General features: G+C 46.0%; 1 protein-coding gene across 1 annotated transcript in view; it reads left to right on the top strand.

The window, feature by feature from the left end:
- Nucleotides 1-14,254, top strand: part of LOC115397667 (neurogenic locus notch homolog protein 1) — a 43,227-nt gene that overhangs the window by 20,397 nt on the left and 8,576 nt on the right. The window contains 24 exon segments of the mRNA XM_075410446.1: nt 2,064-2,179; nt 2,302-2,315; nt 2,317-2,328; nt 2,330-2,411; nt 2,414-2,536; nt 2,620-2,673; nt 2,676-2,729; nt 3,996-4,094; nt 4,097-4,159; nt 4,162-4,186; nt 5,696-5,841; nt 5,924-6,037; nt 7,123-7,242; nt 7,640-7,792; nt 7,871-8,099; nt 8,519-8,720; nt 9,258-9,411; nt 9,503-9,687; nt 10,972-11,104; nt 11,528-11,785; nt 12,278-12,390; nt 12,616-13,184; nt 13,353-13,778; nt 13,885-14,033. Of these exon segments, the coding sequence (XP_075266561.1) occupies nt 2,064-2,179; nt 2,302-2,315; nt 2,317-2,328; nt 2,330-2,411; nt 2,414-2,536; nt 2,620-2,673; nt 2,676-2,729; nt 3,996-4,094; nt 4,097-4,159; nt 4,162-4,186; nt 5,696-5,841; nt 5,924-6,037; nt 7,123-7,242; nt 7,640-7,792; nt 7,871-8,099; nt 8,519-8,720; nt 9,258-9,411; nt 9,503-9,687; nt 10,972-11,104; nt 11,528-11,785; nt 12,278-12,390; nt 12,616-13,184; nt 13,353-13,778; nt 13,885-14,033 (3,593 nt within the window).

Genomic DNA, 14,254 nt, shown 5'->3' with positions numbered 1-14,254 from the left:
AGAAAAGAAATCCCAACAAGGAAGCTGTGGAATTAATGGAGCGGGGGAACAAGAGCGAACACAAGAGCTTAACGCCTAAGAAAACTCAGTGTGTGTGCGACAGTGAGCGAGGGTTATGTGAGGAAGCGGCACAAAGTGGTGGTGGTGGTGTGGGTGAAAGTGTTCCCCCCCCCACTTTTTTGGCGGGTGTGTGTTTGAGACGCACAAACCGTTATGCACAAGCAGGAAGGGGTAAGGGAGGCAGAGGGGGGGGTAGTTTAACCGTACTACTTGATGTAAATTTGTCCCTGTAGCGAGCCAGGCCCGAGGCGAGGGTCCCCTCCTTTTCATTTCTGTACATGGAATAGCCATGGAAACCCTGCTGAGAGCCATTGAAATGTCTGATTCCAGCAGTCTGTGGAGAAAATCCCTCTCTGGCTGTGGAGGTGTGTGACATGTGTGTGCATGCATTCCTTCCCCCCCTTCAAAGTGCATGCTTTTACATTTCACCTTTTGTGTGCATGCATATGTGTGCATCTGGGTAAGAAACTCTTTCAAAAAGCAGGGTGGGAGTGTGGGGGTGTGGGTGGGGGCCTCCTTCTGATTGCAGACAGTGGAGCGTTTTTGAGGCGCCGTAACTGAACTGTGACGGAGGATCACTTTTTTGAAGTCTTGAGTTTTTGAGGACCCGGGTCTGAGTTCTGTTTGTAGCAGTAAATCCAGTATATAAACAAGTTGAGATGACTTACTGTAACTGTAAGTCATAGCACTTCTATATAATTTTCATTGTGTTTTATTAGACCGTGTTGGTGCGGGAAATAAAACGTTGTCTAATCACCGTCATTCTCACTTTTTTTGCAAGCAAATTCAAATATTTCAGGTTGTGATGCATCCCTCCACAATAAAACGCACCATATGAAGAGATTATCATACAGAGGAACAGGAAATAGGTTTTCAGCGAATGCTCAAAAAAACAACAAAAAAAAAAAACAAACTTTTAGGCTTAGTATCAATTATCAAACATTTGAATTACACATAGTTATTCTAACCCTCAGTGAATATGAATGACGTAAACTCAAAGCTAAAACTAAAGCACTGCTCTCATCTCATTGATTTGAACTATAATTTACTGTAGATTGATTGAGAATTTTAGTGATCACATAAGACGTTATCAGCTCCAGCTGCGACCTTGAATGGGATGAAGAAGCTGGATCGATTCGTGCTTTCAACTAATTGAGAACTACTGAATGGTTCCAGCAAATTCCTTTAGAAGAGGTGACAGAAAAGTCCTCGCTGGATTAGCTTCTGTTAAATCACCTGCGTGTTCCTGCCATGTCACAGGAAAATGTAACGCGGAGGTCTTGATCTCTTCATTGAAAGCGTCCCGCTCATCATTGCGCTGTGACAGAGGACGGGCGAGAAGAGGGTATTTGAGCTGAGAATAACTACGGGAAATAAGGCAAGCCTGCCGTTAGTTTTTGAATGAAAAGGGCGGTTTGAATAGCGGGGGGGTCCAAAGGTCACGCCGGCTCCTTTTTTGAGGCGTGCGGGGGTGGGGTGGTGGACAGTGATGGGGGGGTGAAAGCAAGAGGGGGAGAATGCACATTGTGATGGAAAAGTTTTTGGGGGACAAAGGAGGCAACAGGCTTGGTTTGGCGCTGCGTCGGGCAGACAGTCCCCCCTTTGTCTCTCAGCCCCTTGGTCAGGAGGGCCTCGCAACTTCATTCTTCCCTCATTTCTTTTCTTTTTTTTCTTGTTCCCCCTCGCTTTAAATGAATCCGCACCACCACCACCCCCCCCCCTCCACTTGTTCCCTCTCCCTTTTGGAGCGTTGCTGAAAAAGAGTGAAAAGGGAAAATGGAGAGCTTGTAGTGTCGCACAGTTGTTACTTAACATGCAGATTTCTGATTTGTTGAGAGCTCCTCTCGCATGGACTCAGGATTATGAGAGGGTTTCAAACGGTGGAGAACACAGTAGCCATGTCTGTACACTCTCCACACACCTGGCGCGCGCACACACACTCCTTCACACACATGCACACAATGACAGCCTCTTGTTTTTTCCTTTTTTTTTTCTTTCCAGGCTTCCACTGGGAACCTCTGCCAGATCGACATCGATGAGTGTGCCAGCACGCCCCTGCAAAAATGGCGCCAAGTGCAACAGACGAGGCCAAACAAATACACCTGCGATTGCACTGAAGGTACACAAGCTTCTATAATGAAGAAGAAGGAAAAAAATAGAGCGGTACAAACTAGAAACATGCATGAATTATGGTCAAGTGATTGCATGAAGTCAAATGAAAAAAATGTGGTTATTTCCAAGGTTACTCGGGGAGGACACTGTGAGACCGGACATCAACGAGTGTTACTCGGACCCCTGCCACTACGGCACCTGCGTGGACGGCCTGGCCTCTTTCAGCTGCCAGTGCAAGCCGGCTTCACCGGCCGGCTGTGCGAGACCAACATCAACGAGTGCCTGAGCCGCCGTGCAGGAACGGAGGGAACCTGCCAGGACCGGGAGAACGCCTACATCTGCAGCTGCCCCAAAGGAACCACAGGTACGCACCGACAGAGGCCAGTCTGAGGCCTGCTCTGCAGTCCGTGGTCACTGAAACCTCTTTTTTTTTTTTTTTCCTTCAAGGAATCAACTGTGAGATCAACAATCGACGATTGCAGAGCAATCCCTGTGACTACGGACCTGCATCGACAAGATCAATGGCTACGAGTGCGCGTGTGAACCGGGATACACTGGTTAAACACAGTACGCCTGGAGCTGATGGTCATGTTTTGTCCGCGCTCATTTTAGTCACTCAAAGTTAGAAAACTGATTTTGGATCCCAACCGCTGGTAACAATTAAGTCTCAGAGAGAATTACATGATGGTTGTAAAGCTGTGAGTTAACGCTTTTTTTTTTTCTCACTTCTGATGTCTGAGAGTTGGCAGATTTGCTTCACTTGGTTTGTAGTTTGTTTGAATTATCTTTAATCACTGTGAAGCGAAGACAGATTTCAACCCATCCCGACAAAAAAAGAGGGAAGTTTTTGACCACATGACTTTCCTAAATCAAACAAGAAAGCCTTGTTATCACAGTCTTACAGCAATGTCTGACAGTAGTGAGTCGCCAGTCCATCACAGGATAAACAGAGAGACAGAAGTGTACACATTCGCATACTACAAGCAAGTTATAGTCACTAATGGACCTCAAGCACGTTTTTGAACTTTTAGAGGTTAATAATGGAGAAAATTGCCAGAGAAAACCTACATATGCACAGGGAGAACATGGAAACTCGCACAGAAAGTCGCTAATTCCAGATTTAATCAGATTATGGTCAATCTGAGACACACAATGCTATCTGCTATGTCACTGTGTGGTCCAGTAACACTTATATATATATACCTATGTATATGAAAGAGCAGAGAAAGAGAATTCCGTGTATCTCAGGACCTGTTAATCCAAAGCAGATGAACTCTGTGCTACAGTGTCTGAGGCAGACTGGTGTAGTGAGAGGAGCGTGTTCCTGACGGGGGGAGGGTGGCAGATGGTGAGCGAGCGAGCACGCTCCTCTGAGGGCCCGACCGGTGTCACTTTCCTGCTCCACCCTGTTCCCCAACCTGCTGCGTTTCGGACACGCAAGCTGCCCTCCCTCATACAGAAAGCGGACACACACTCGGGCTCGCGGCGTCACCGGGGATTTCAGCCGGAGAAAAGATTCCCTGAAAGATTCCTGAAAGTTGAGCTGTTAAAAGCTTGGAAGCCGGTCCCTGCTTTAAAGCTAAATGGGCCGCCTTTATGCTATGCGTGGCAACCGGCCTGAATGCGTCAACGCTTCAAGTGGCCGACAAAGGGCGACTTTAACCCCTCATAGCTGCGGAAATTGATACATTCACTGCACATGGATATAGAGCTGATTGTGTGGTGCCTTTGTGCGCGGAAGAAAAGTTGTGTGTTTTAAAAATGATACATATGATGTATGTCACGTGATCCGATGCCACAAAGTAACGTGAGGCTTTCTCCAGGTACCATGTGCAGCATCAACATCGACGAGTGCGCCATCAACCCGTGCCACAACGGCGGCACCTGCATCGACGGCATCAACAATTTCACCTGCGTTTGTCCGAGGGTTACCATGACGCCACCTGCTTCTCACAGGTCAACGAGTGTCTCAGCAATCCCTGCATCCACGGCACTGCGAGGACAAGATCAATGGGTGAGACAGACTGCAGAGTGGTTCCGACACAGACAAGGGAAAGATGTGTTTGGAGGGCTTTGTTTTGTCTGTTGAGGAAATATGAGTTTCCTATATATTCATTGCGTTTTATTCTAATATCATCTCGGATTTATAATAGATTATGGACCGTATTTAAAAAAGAAACACTCCAAGTAAAAACCTATGGTGCAGATGTACTTGGGTGTGCCCGAGTCTACTAATGCGACTTAATGGCAGATAATCTGCATGCAGAGTACAGAGCACGCTTCAGAAGGAATGTGCTTTATCTCCTGATTATTCACAGGTGGAGTTTCAGGCTTAATGTCAAGAAGATCAGTCAGAGTGCCATCAGCCATCCCTTTTATGACCAGAAAACACATCTACCTGAGATCAGCCAGAACATTATGACCAGTGAAGTCAATAAGACAATAAGACTTAACTATCTCTGGATCATGACACCCGTTATTGGATGGGATAGAACAGCAAGTGAACCTGATCAAAATGTTGACGTAGAAAAAATGAGAAACAATAGGAATTTTATAGGGTGATGGATAGAGCATGTCCAGAAACCTGCAGCTCATTTGGGGTCAGCAGTGGTCAGTATCTATCGAAAAGCTGTGGAACACAAAAAGGTGACAAGGTCCATGTGTGGCTAAAGGTCATTTACGCCCGTGGTCCTCTGAAGTTCCAGCTCACATCTTTTCCAGGATGAAAGATCTGCTCTTGTTACCAAGGTTCCTCAGTCCATGCATCCATCTGTGCAACTTTATGCAGGTGGCCTTAATGTTGTGGTTGAGTCCATGTATCAGGTGTCAAGATAAAAAGTCTTACTTGAAGCAACAATTTTTTTTTCTACCGTCAAAAATTCAAAGGACTTGTAGACGCTCTTTGTATCAGATCCAGACCTCTATTGTAATCTGAACACTGATGACCTGAAGAGGCAACGTGTGGATTAATTGCAGCAAGTGAGCCAATTTCCCAAGATCAGTAGATTGTAGTTTTGGTGGTGATTTAATTGGAAAATTCTATTTAATCACATTATAACCAGATATAAGCTGTGCAACTCATATAAAATACATTATTGAATGCATTTTAAGCTAAGGATATGTCAAACCTACGCATGTTGATTCCATGAAGTTCATACTCAAACGTGTCGTTACTTATTTTCATCGAATTAGTCGTTGTGATACATTGTTATGGTAGTATATAACAGATAGTAGTATTAACGATGATTTAAGCTGTAATTTTAACAGTGGTGAAGCTCCAGACAGTAAATATAGTGTGACAACTCCCCCGTCAGATCAAGTGAAATACCAATGAGGTAAACTGCCACTCAGTCCTGTCATGTCCATATTGGGATCATAAAGTAAAGGAGCTTCCCAGCCATGTATTTGTGGGAGATCTCTGTTCTACATCCTTAAAATGATAAGAAAGATTTCGAAACGCTTTGGCTGCAGCGACCAGTGTTTGTGCCAGACATATATCACGTTTTCCATTTGTGTCTTTCAGCTACAGATGCCTGTGTGACTCCGGCTGGAGCGGTCAGAACTGCGACATCAACAACAACGAGTGCGAGTCCAACCCATGCATGAACGGCGGCACCTGCAAGGACATGACCAGCGGATACGTTTGCACCTGCCGCATGGGCTTCACAGGTCAGCGTCGACTCACTAAGCGAGCCATCAGAACCTGTTCTTCACTCTGCAGCGTGGAACTAATGATCTTCTCTCCACACAGGACCCAACTGCCAGACCAACATCAACGAGTGCGCCTCCAACCCGTGTCTCAACCAGGGAACCTGCATCGACGACGTCGCCGGCTACAAGTGCATCTGCATCCTGCCCTACACGGGTATGAAAATATTATTGCAAATATTTGATCCGCCCCTGCCGCTGGCCTGGCGTTCTGGCATTTCCGTTCCTGGGGACAGTTTCACACAGTGTCCTTTAAGTTGCCTGGTCAGAGGGGAAAAAATGTGCGGTGGATGAAAAAAAACTGTCGAGTAAAGTTCAGCTGCAAGACTTCCTCGGGGCCTCAGAGACGCTAAACCTCTGACTCAGTCTGCTCCTCTGTGGTACGCGAGCATCCCTGATGAGGGCTGGGAACTGTTTTCATGTCATCCCTCTTATTACTTGTCCAAACAGACAATAATGGAAAGGCTAAGGGCACATTTTCTTAAATTTTTTCATGTATTTTTTGGGAACAAATCCACGGACTTTGAATAATAAAAGGCTCCTGCTTGTGTTGGGGTGGGAACGGGTGTTTGACACATTTCCTGTTTGCCTGCTTCCTGTCTCACAGAACAGCAAATGGGCTTCACAATGGACGGAAACTGGAGCCGGCTTCCTGTAGGAGCCGTGTGTTGGTGGAAACAGATAGGGAAATGTCTCCGCAGGCCTCAGATACTGACAGAACCTGGCTAAAATCTTCTGATAGGACTGATTGAAAGATGGTGCAGTGTCCTTTTGGGCCGGACTTCTCAAAGTTCATGACTCTGGCATGATATCATAGACTGAAATGTGAAAGAACCAGCATGTAGAATTAAAGGCTCAACACGTTTCTGCCAGGAAGAGAACCTGTGGTGGTCACGAAGCAGAAAACAAACAGCTCTCCTCAGAGAAAGAATCCGGTTTAAATTAAAGGATAAAGAATTCGCTGGACTTTTCTATCTAACAGTACAAAAGCAGCTCAAATTGAACCTCATCCATGTTTACAGTTTGCTAAACAAAGAATGTCAGCCTCTCCATTGCTTGAAGATACCTGTTACTGCAGATATCCTGAGGAAATGAACATTCATTTGGATGAGAAACATCTTCAAAAGTCTATTTACCTTTTATGATCTATCAGCATATTTAAAACATGCTCTTAAAGATGTTTCTTTTTTTGCTGTTCAGTTAAATTGTGGTGTAATTGAAGGTTTTCTTGTTGCGTTTCAGGAGAAAACTGTGAAACCTTGATGGCCCCATGCAGCTCCAAACCCTGCAAGCATGGAGGCGTGTGTCAGGAGTCTGAGGACTACCTGAGCTTCTCCTGTGTCTGTCCCGAAGGATGGCAAGGTAACCACTTCATCTCCCATCTCTGCATACTCATAGCATTGTTTAAATGTACCTGTAATGCAGTTTCTGGGTCTCGATCAATGCAGAAAAAAACACAGGAAAGACAGTGTTGCAGTTCAAAACATTCAATTGCAATCTTTTTAGCTTAGATTGTTCTCTAAGCTTGAATTTTAGAGGGTTTATTTGTGTGCGTAGGAATATATTCACTTGTAAGTCAGGGGTGAGGAGCATTTTTCCTGGCAGGAACACATGAAAAAAAAAACAAAAAAACTAGGACTGCTGTGGAGGCCTGAGCCATAAATTACTTTAACTTCTCCTTCATATAAAATTGTTGTTCCTTGTTTTGAGATCATCAGTGAAATGGAGCCTCTCTTTCCCTCCCGCCGTGCATCATAAGGTCAAACATGTGAGGTGGACATTAAAGAGTGTGTGAAGAACCCCTGCCGTAATGGAGCCACCTGCCAGAACACTCTGGGCAGTTACCGCTGCGCCTGCAAGCCGGGCTTCACCGGACGCAACTGTGAGACCGATATCGACGACTGCAAGCCCAGTGAGTGTCTCACTACACCCCCCGCTGTAACCCCATTCTCCTCAGCCAGAACAGATCTAAATCTGACGCCTCTCGCAGATCCCTGCAGCAACGGGGGCCTCTGCAAGGACGAGGTGGACGGCTTTCTGTGCACGTGTCTGCCCGGGTTTCGGGGGACCAAGTGCGAGGAGGACATCAACGAGTGCGAGAGCAACCCGTGCAGGAACGGGGCGAATTGCACCGACTGCGTCAACAGCTACACCTGCACCTGCCCGCCCGGCTTCAGCGGGATCCACTGTGAAAACAACACTCCCGACTGCACAGAGAGGTACGCAGCTCCCCGAGGGGCCGGTGCTGCTGTGAGGAAGGCTGGGGCAGTTCTAATGTCTCAGTGAATGAAGACAATCTCCTCACTGCGTCTAGTTCATCTCCAGCTGTTGGTCTTCAACACTCTCTTTGTCCACTGCTACCCCCTCTGGTGAAATGTGGAAGTACATCATAATACAAAATCCTCTAATTTGTGGCTGTGGAAAAAGTAGCTTCACTTGGTTAAATTAGTGTGCCATGTGAAAAAATAAGTGTTTTTTTTTTTTCGTTGGGAATTTTCTGTGGATAAATCTGATGTGAACCTGCCTGCAGCTGAGATATTGACAGTTTTATTGACTCACTTCTCTTCCTAAATAAAAGAAAGCTTCAAAGCACTTTCTATCTGATTTTGCCATCACCTTTTCCTCTGCCTTTCTGCAGCTCATGCTTCAACGGTGGCACCTGTGTGGACGGCATCAATACCTTCACCTGCCTGTGTCCGCCGGGCTTCACCGGCAGCTACTGTCAGCACGATATCAACGAGTGTGACTCCAAACCCTGTCTGAACGGCGCCACGTGCCAAGACAGCTACGGTACCTACAAGTGTACCTGTCCCCACGGCTACACCGGACTCAACTGTCAGGTGAGGAAGAGAGGGAGGGGTGACAGACTCATAAAGGCTGATCTGAACGTTACGTCCCTCTTATCGAGATCAGTTTTGAAATTTAGGAATATCTGTTGGATACATTCTAATCAGAAACAGTCCTTTCTTGTTAAACTTTGAGGTTTCATTTCTCACAAGAGTACAACAGAAGAATCTTAAGAAATATGTCTTTAAAGTCCTTACATTGAAAATCAAACCAAAAAAAGGTTTTTTGCAACTTTATAGAGGTTTTATTTACTATTTTTGCAGCCTTAATTTGTACCAAATCATCATCATAATTAATTATCCACGTGTCATATAATGGTATCATGTTCTCATTTTAAAGTTTAAAACAATGCTGTTTAGTTCTTATGTCTTGAATATAGAAACAAACACCTGGTTCTTTTTCCAGATTCGTCTTTAGTAGTAGAAATGTGCAGGAATAAACTAGCACCTGTCAGGATAGTAAATCTTCGTCCTCCCTCCCTTGCAGTGTGCACAGGGCTCAGTCGGTCAGCGTCTGTTGTTGTGTTTCAGAATCTGGTGCGCTGGTGCGACTCGTCGCCCTGTAAGAACGGCGGGACGTGCTGGCAGAGGGGCACCACCTACAGCTGCGAGTGTGAGATCAGCTGGACGGGTCTCTACTGCGACGTGCCCAGTGTTTCCTGCGAGGTGGCGGCCAAGCAGAGAGGTACAGGGGGGGAGGGAAATCATCTCACCTCAAGGCTTTCAAAGCGCGCGGCGCCCTGAGTTTGCCTTCTGCTCTCACCTCCTCTGCTCAGGAGTGGATGTGGCCCACCTGTGCCAAAACTCTGGCCAGTGTCTGGACGCGGGAAACGTTCACTACTGCCACTGTCAGATTGGCTACACGGGGAGCTACTGCGAGGAGCAGGTGGACGAGTGCACCCCCAACCCCTGCCAGAACGGAGCCACCTGCACTGACTTCCTGGGTGGATACACCTGCAAGGTAACGACGAAAGGGAAACCCTTTAAATCAGGCCATGACAGACTGTTGCAAGAATCCAAGCAGCACAACACGGCAGAAAATCAATTATTGTAAAGTCCTGAAACATCATGCGGCTTAGTTTTAGTTAATTAAGGTCAAACTGATAACAATAACCGGTTTTCACCAATGACAATATATATCATATAATAAGAGGGTATCACATATAATCAACTTTTGTAGATACTGAGAAATAGTCAAAAGCTGTGAATTTGAATGATCTTTCTCTGTTTATATCAATGCAAATCAGGTTTTTATGTGTACTAAGTGTAGTGTAAGGCAGAATTTAGTAAAGTGTGTGAATTTTTCCTCAATTTCTAAAAGGTTTTTTTCTAATTTCATAAGAATAAATCTGTATTTTAGTCAAATGTCATATCAAGCCACATAATGTGCTAATTGCACATTGAAATACAGATGTATTCAAATAAAAAAAGGGTAATCGCTTTCTCATAAAACATTTCTAATGTTTTATATGTGATAATAATCACTCACAGTTGAAAAAAATAGAAAAAATGTCTATGTATGTAATTATTTTGAGATGCTGTACTTTGGGTTTAGATTTGAAGGCGCATCTGAAACAGTTGGAGATATTGTGGTTTAAAAAAAGTTTTCAGAAAGTTTTAATTGTTATATTTATGAATCAGTTTTGAAAAACTGAAAATAAAAAAAGTCTGGACTTGATGTTTTAGCATTTTAACATAAATGTTTTGATCTTAACACCTTCTATACTGAAAGTAAAAGAAAACCAAAGAACTTTTGAAATGCTTCAGTTTATAGAATAGAAATACTTTATTAATCCAGAGGGGTTATTTTAATTGTCATAGTCTGAATAAAATTATCAGGAGGAAACCTTTTCCATTATATTTCAATGGCTGTAGACCTGGTTGATCACCTTTTTAAGGTGTTATTAAAGTTTATCATGACATTTGATAGATGAATAATTTGGATTGCAGATTGAGGAACAAATGTCACACCACTCAGCCTTTCAAAGGTCGTACCACTCAGGCCTCCAACTTTCTCAAAGCAACGTCTTTTAAAATCACCAGCAGGCGTGGAGTGGGCTGATGAGCAGATCGGGTTATAAATAGAAAACGGGAGGCTTTGGTTACGTTAATCTCCTCTGGAGTGGAGGATCTGTTGGCCTTGGCAGGATGGAGGCCGGAAAAGAGCCAGGTAAACAAAAAACACCTCCGTTTCATGTCATTGATTAACCCCCCCCCCCCCCTCCTCGTTCCTCCTCTTCCTCAGTGCATGCCCGGCTTCTTGGGGACCAACTGCTCCGTGGAGATCAATGAGTGTTTCTCCCAGCCGTGCCACAATGGGGGCACCTGCATTGACCTGATCAATACCTACAAATGCTCCTGTCCCCGGGGAACTCAAGGTCAGCAGACCCCCCCCACCACACACACACACACACACACACACACACACACACACACTCCTCCACACTTTCTGCGTCTCCACGCTTCATTAATTAGGGCTTAACTGCCCCTGGGGCATTAAAACTCCTCTTATTTTGCCTCTGTCTCTTCCTCTGTTTGTCAAACGCACCATCAGTACTGTATTGAGACTAAAGGTGATGAATTGAACTGTTAATAAAATGTTAAATTTCTATATTTTTTTATTTTCGGTGCATTAACTGCTTAATTACATCGGTTTAAACACACTTTAATGATGTGTGGATGCTCTCTATGTCCCTATTCTATTATTTTCTGATAGTTTATTTAAAAATGACAAAAGGAAATAATCCTGTAATGTTGAAAACACTACCTCTACTGACTTGCTTCCCCGCCGTCGCCGCCAGGCGTGCACTGCGAGATCAACATCGACGACTGCACGCCGTTCACCGACCCCGTCACCAAGGAGCCAAAGTGCTTCAACAAGGGCAAGTGTGAGGACGGGGTGGGGGGCTACCACTGCATCTGCCCCGCCGGGTACGTGGGGGAGCGCTGCGAGGGGGACGTCAACGAGTGCCTGTCCAACCCCTGCGACCCGCGGGGGACGCACAGCTGCATCCAGCTCACCAACAACTACCGCTGCGAGTGCCGCACCGGCTACACAGGTGAGCAGAGTCACACATACACACACAGTAACGTCAAGGCATACTTTCATGAAGTGTGATTTATAAATCAAATTTATTTGGCATGTTATATTGATCTATCGATTTTCCTGAATGGGACACAAGAAAAAATTGACTTCAGTTCTGCTCCATGTAGATAAATATCTCCTATAAAGGACGGCTTTAAGGTTGATACATGGTTTGATTAATCAATCTGCATCAATTTTGAGTTTGTCACTGCAGTGATCACATGCCTGCAGGATATAACTTCATGATAAATTAAGATTATTGAGACTATATAGTGGTAAAAGTTATGTCTTCAACATTGTAACAGTTTTTAGTCATAATACTTTCGCAAATGTGACACAATTTAAAATAGATGCCTCATTGTTTGTGTCCCACAGGCTGTAAAACACCCAGATTATGCTGTTCAGTGTGGAATAATATACGAAATATTTATGTGTGTGTGTGTGTGTGTGTGTGTTCCCTCTGCAGGTCAGCGCTGCGACATGGTGTTTGACGGCTGCAAAGGCCGACCGTGTCATAATGGAGGGACCTGCGCTGTGGCCAGTAACACACCGCACGGCTTCATCTGCAAATGTCCCCCTGTGAGTACACACACACACACACACACACACACACCCAGGGTCCTCTCCGCCGATGTCAGTTTTGACCCAGAAGCCTCATGTTTGACACCTCTTCTCTCAGTTATCTTGAATGAAAGCTAATCACAGCAATGCACCAATAGATTTGTATGTCTGTATGTGCTTAAATCTTGTATTTTTACCATTATCTGATGATGCTCATCATCTTTCTTCACGATCTTCCTGCAGGGCTTCACCGGCTCCACCTGTGAATACGACTCTCAGGCCTGCGGCAGCCTCCACTGCCGTAATGGAGGCACCTGCATCTCGGGCCACAAGAGTCCCAAGTGTCTGTGCAGCCCGCTGTTCACCGGGCCGGAGTGCCAGTACCCCACCGACAGCCCCTGCAACTCCAGCCCCTGCTACAACGGCGGCACGTGCGAGTACGCGTCCGAGGCGCCGTTCTACCACTGCGTCTGCCCCGCCAACTTCAACGGCCTCCGCTGCCACATCCTGGACTACGACTTCCAGGGGGGCTCCGGCACCAACATCCTGCCGCCGACGGTCCGGGCGGAGTGCGAGATCCCGCAGTGCGAGGAGCGCAAGCACAACAAGTACTGCGACGTGCTCTGCAACAACCACGAGTGCGGCTGGGACAACGGCGACTGCTCGCTCAACTTCGACGACCCGTGGAAGAACTGCTCGGCCTCGCTGCAGTGCTGGCGCTACTTCAACGACGGCAAGTGCGACTCGCAGTGCGACAACGCCGGCTGTCTGTACGACGGGTTCGACTGCCAGAACCTGGAAGGGCAGTGCAAGTGAGTGTTTTTTTGAACAGTCACAAACTGTTATTCATCAGGTGGAGAAAGTTTCAGCTACTTCAGCCACAGACTTTATGCTTTTAAAACTGATAAAGATTTTCGTTTTTCTTTCTTTAATGTCAGATTGCATCATTTAAGCAAACTGATTGTATTTTGTGTTTTCAGTCCTCTCTATGACCAGTACTGCAAGGATCACTACGCCGACGACCACTGTGACCAGGGCTGCAACAACGCCGAGTGCGAGTGGGACGGCTTGGACTGCGCCAACAACATGCCGGTGAAACTGGCGGTGGGCCAGCTGGTGGTGGTGGTCCACATCACGCCCGAGCACCTCCTCAACAACTCCTTCGGCTTCCTGCGCGAGCTGAGCCGCGTCCTGCGGACCAACGTGATCTTCCGGAAGGATTCGGAGGGCGGCACCATGGTCTACCCGTACTACGGCAGCGAGCACGAGCTGAAGAAGTACAACGTCAAGCGCTCGCTGGACTCGTGGTCGGAGGTCCCCGGTAAGGTGGTGAGCGTGGTGAAGAGGAGCCTGTCAGGAAGGAGCGAGAGGACGAGGAGGGAGCTGGACCATTTACACATTAAAGGGTGAGCAGCTGCAGCAGCCCATACAGCATGTGCTCTCTTTTAAAACTCACAATCCAAATAAACAATAATGGCTGTCATCTGTTTGTGCTTTCTGTTCTCTCTGTAGGTCCATTGTGCACTTGGAGGTGGACAACCGTCAGTGTTTCCAGCAGTCGACTGAGTGTTTCCAGAGCACAAACGATGCTGCGGCCTTCCTCGGAGCGCTGGAGTCCAGCGGCAAACTGGACGTGCCCTTCACCATCGAAGCTGTTTTCAGTGAGTATCGCAGATAAAAATCTGAATGAATTGATACAAACTTCTGAATAGAAATCTGAAGAACTTGCTTTTTACGTAAATCTAATTCAGAAAACTGTTTCTACGTGGTTTAAAATGTTGAGAGAGTAATTCGTTTTTGGACCATTTTCTGGTCAGTTCTGGTGATATCCATAAAATGATGTGATAAGAAAGTGAATTATATCTTATATATTTATTTAGAA

Source organism: Salarias fasciatus, chromosome 12, assembly GCF_902148845.1.
Source record: "Salarias fasciatus chromosome 12, fSalaFa1.1, whole genome shotgun sequence".
Lineage (NCBI taxonomy): Eukaryota > Metazoa > Chordata > Actinopteri > Blenniiformes > Blenniidae > Salarias > Salarias fasciatus.
This window is presented reverse-complemented; position numbering and strand designations above follow the sequence as displayed.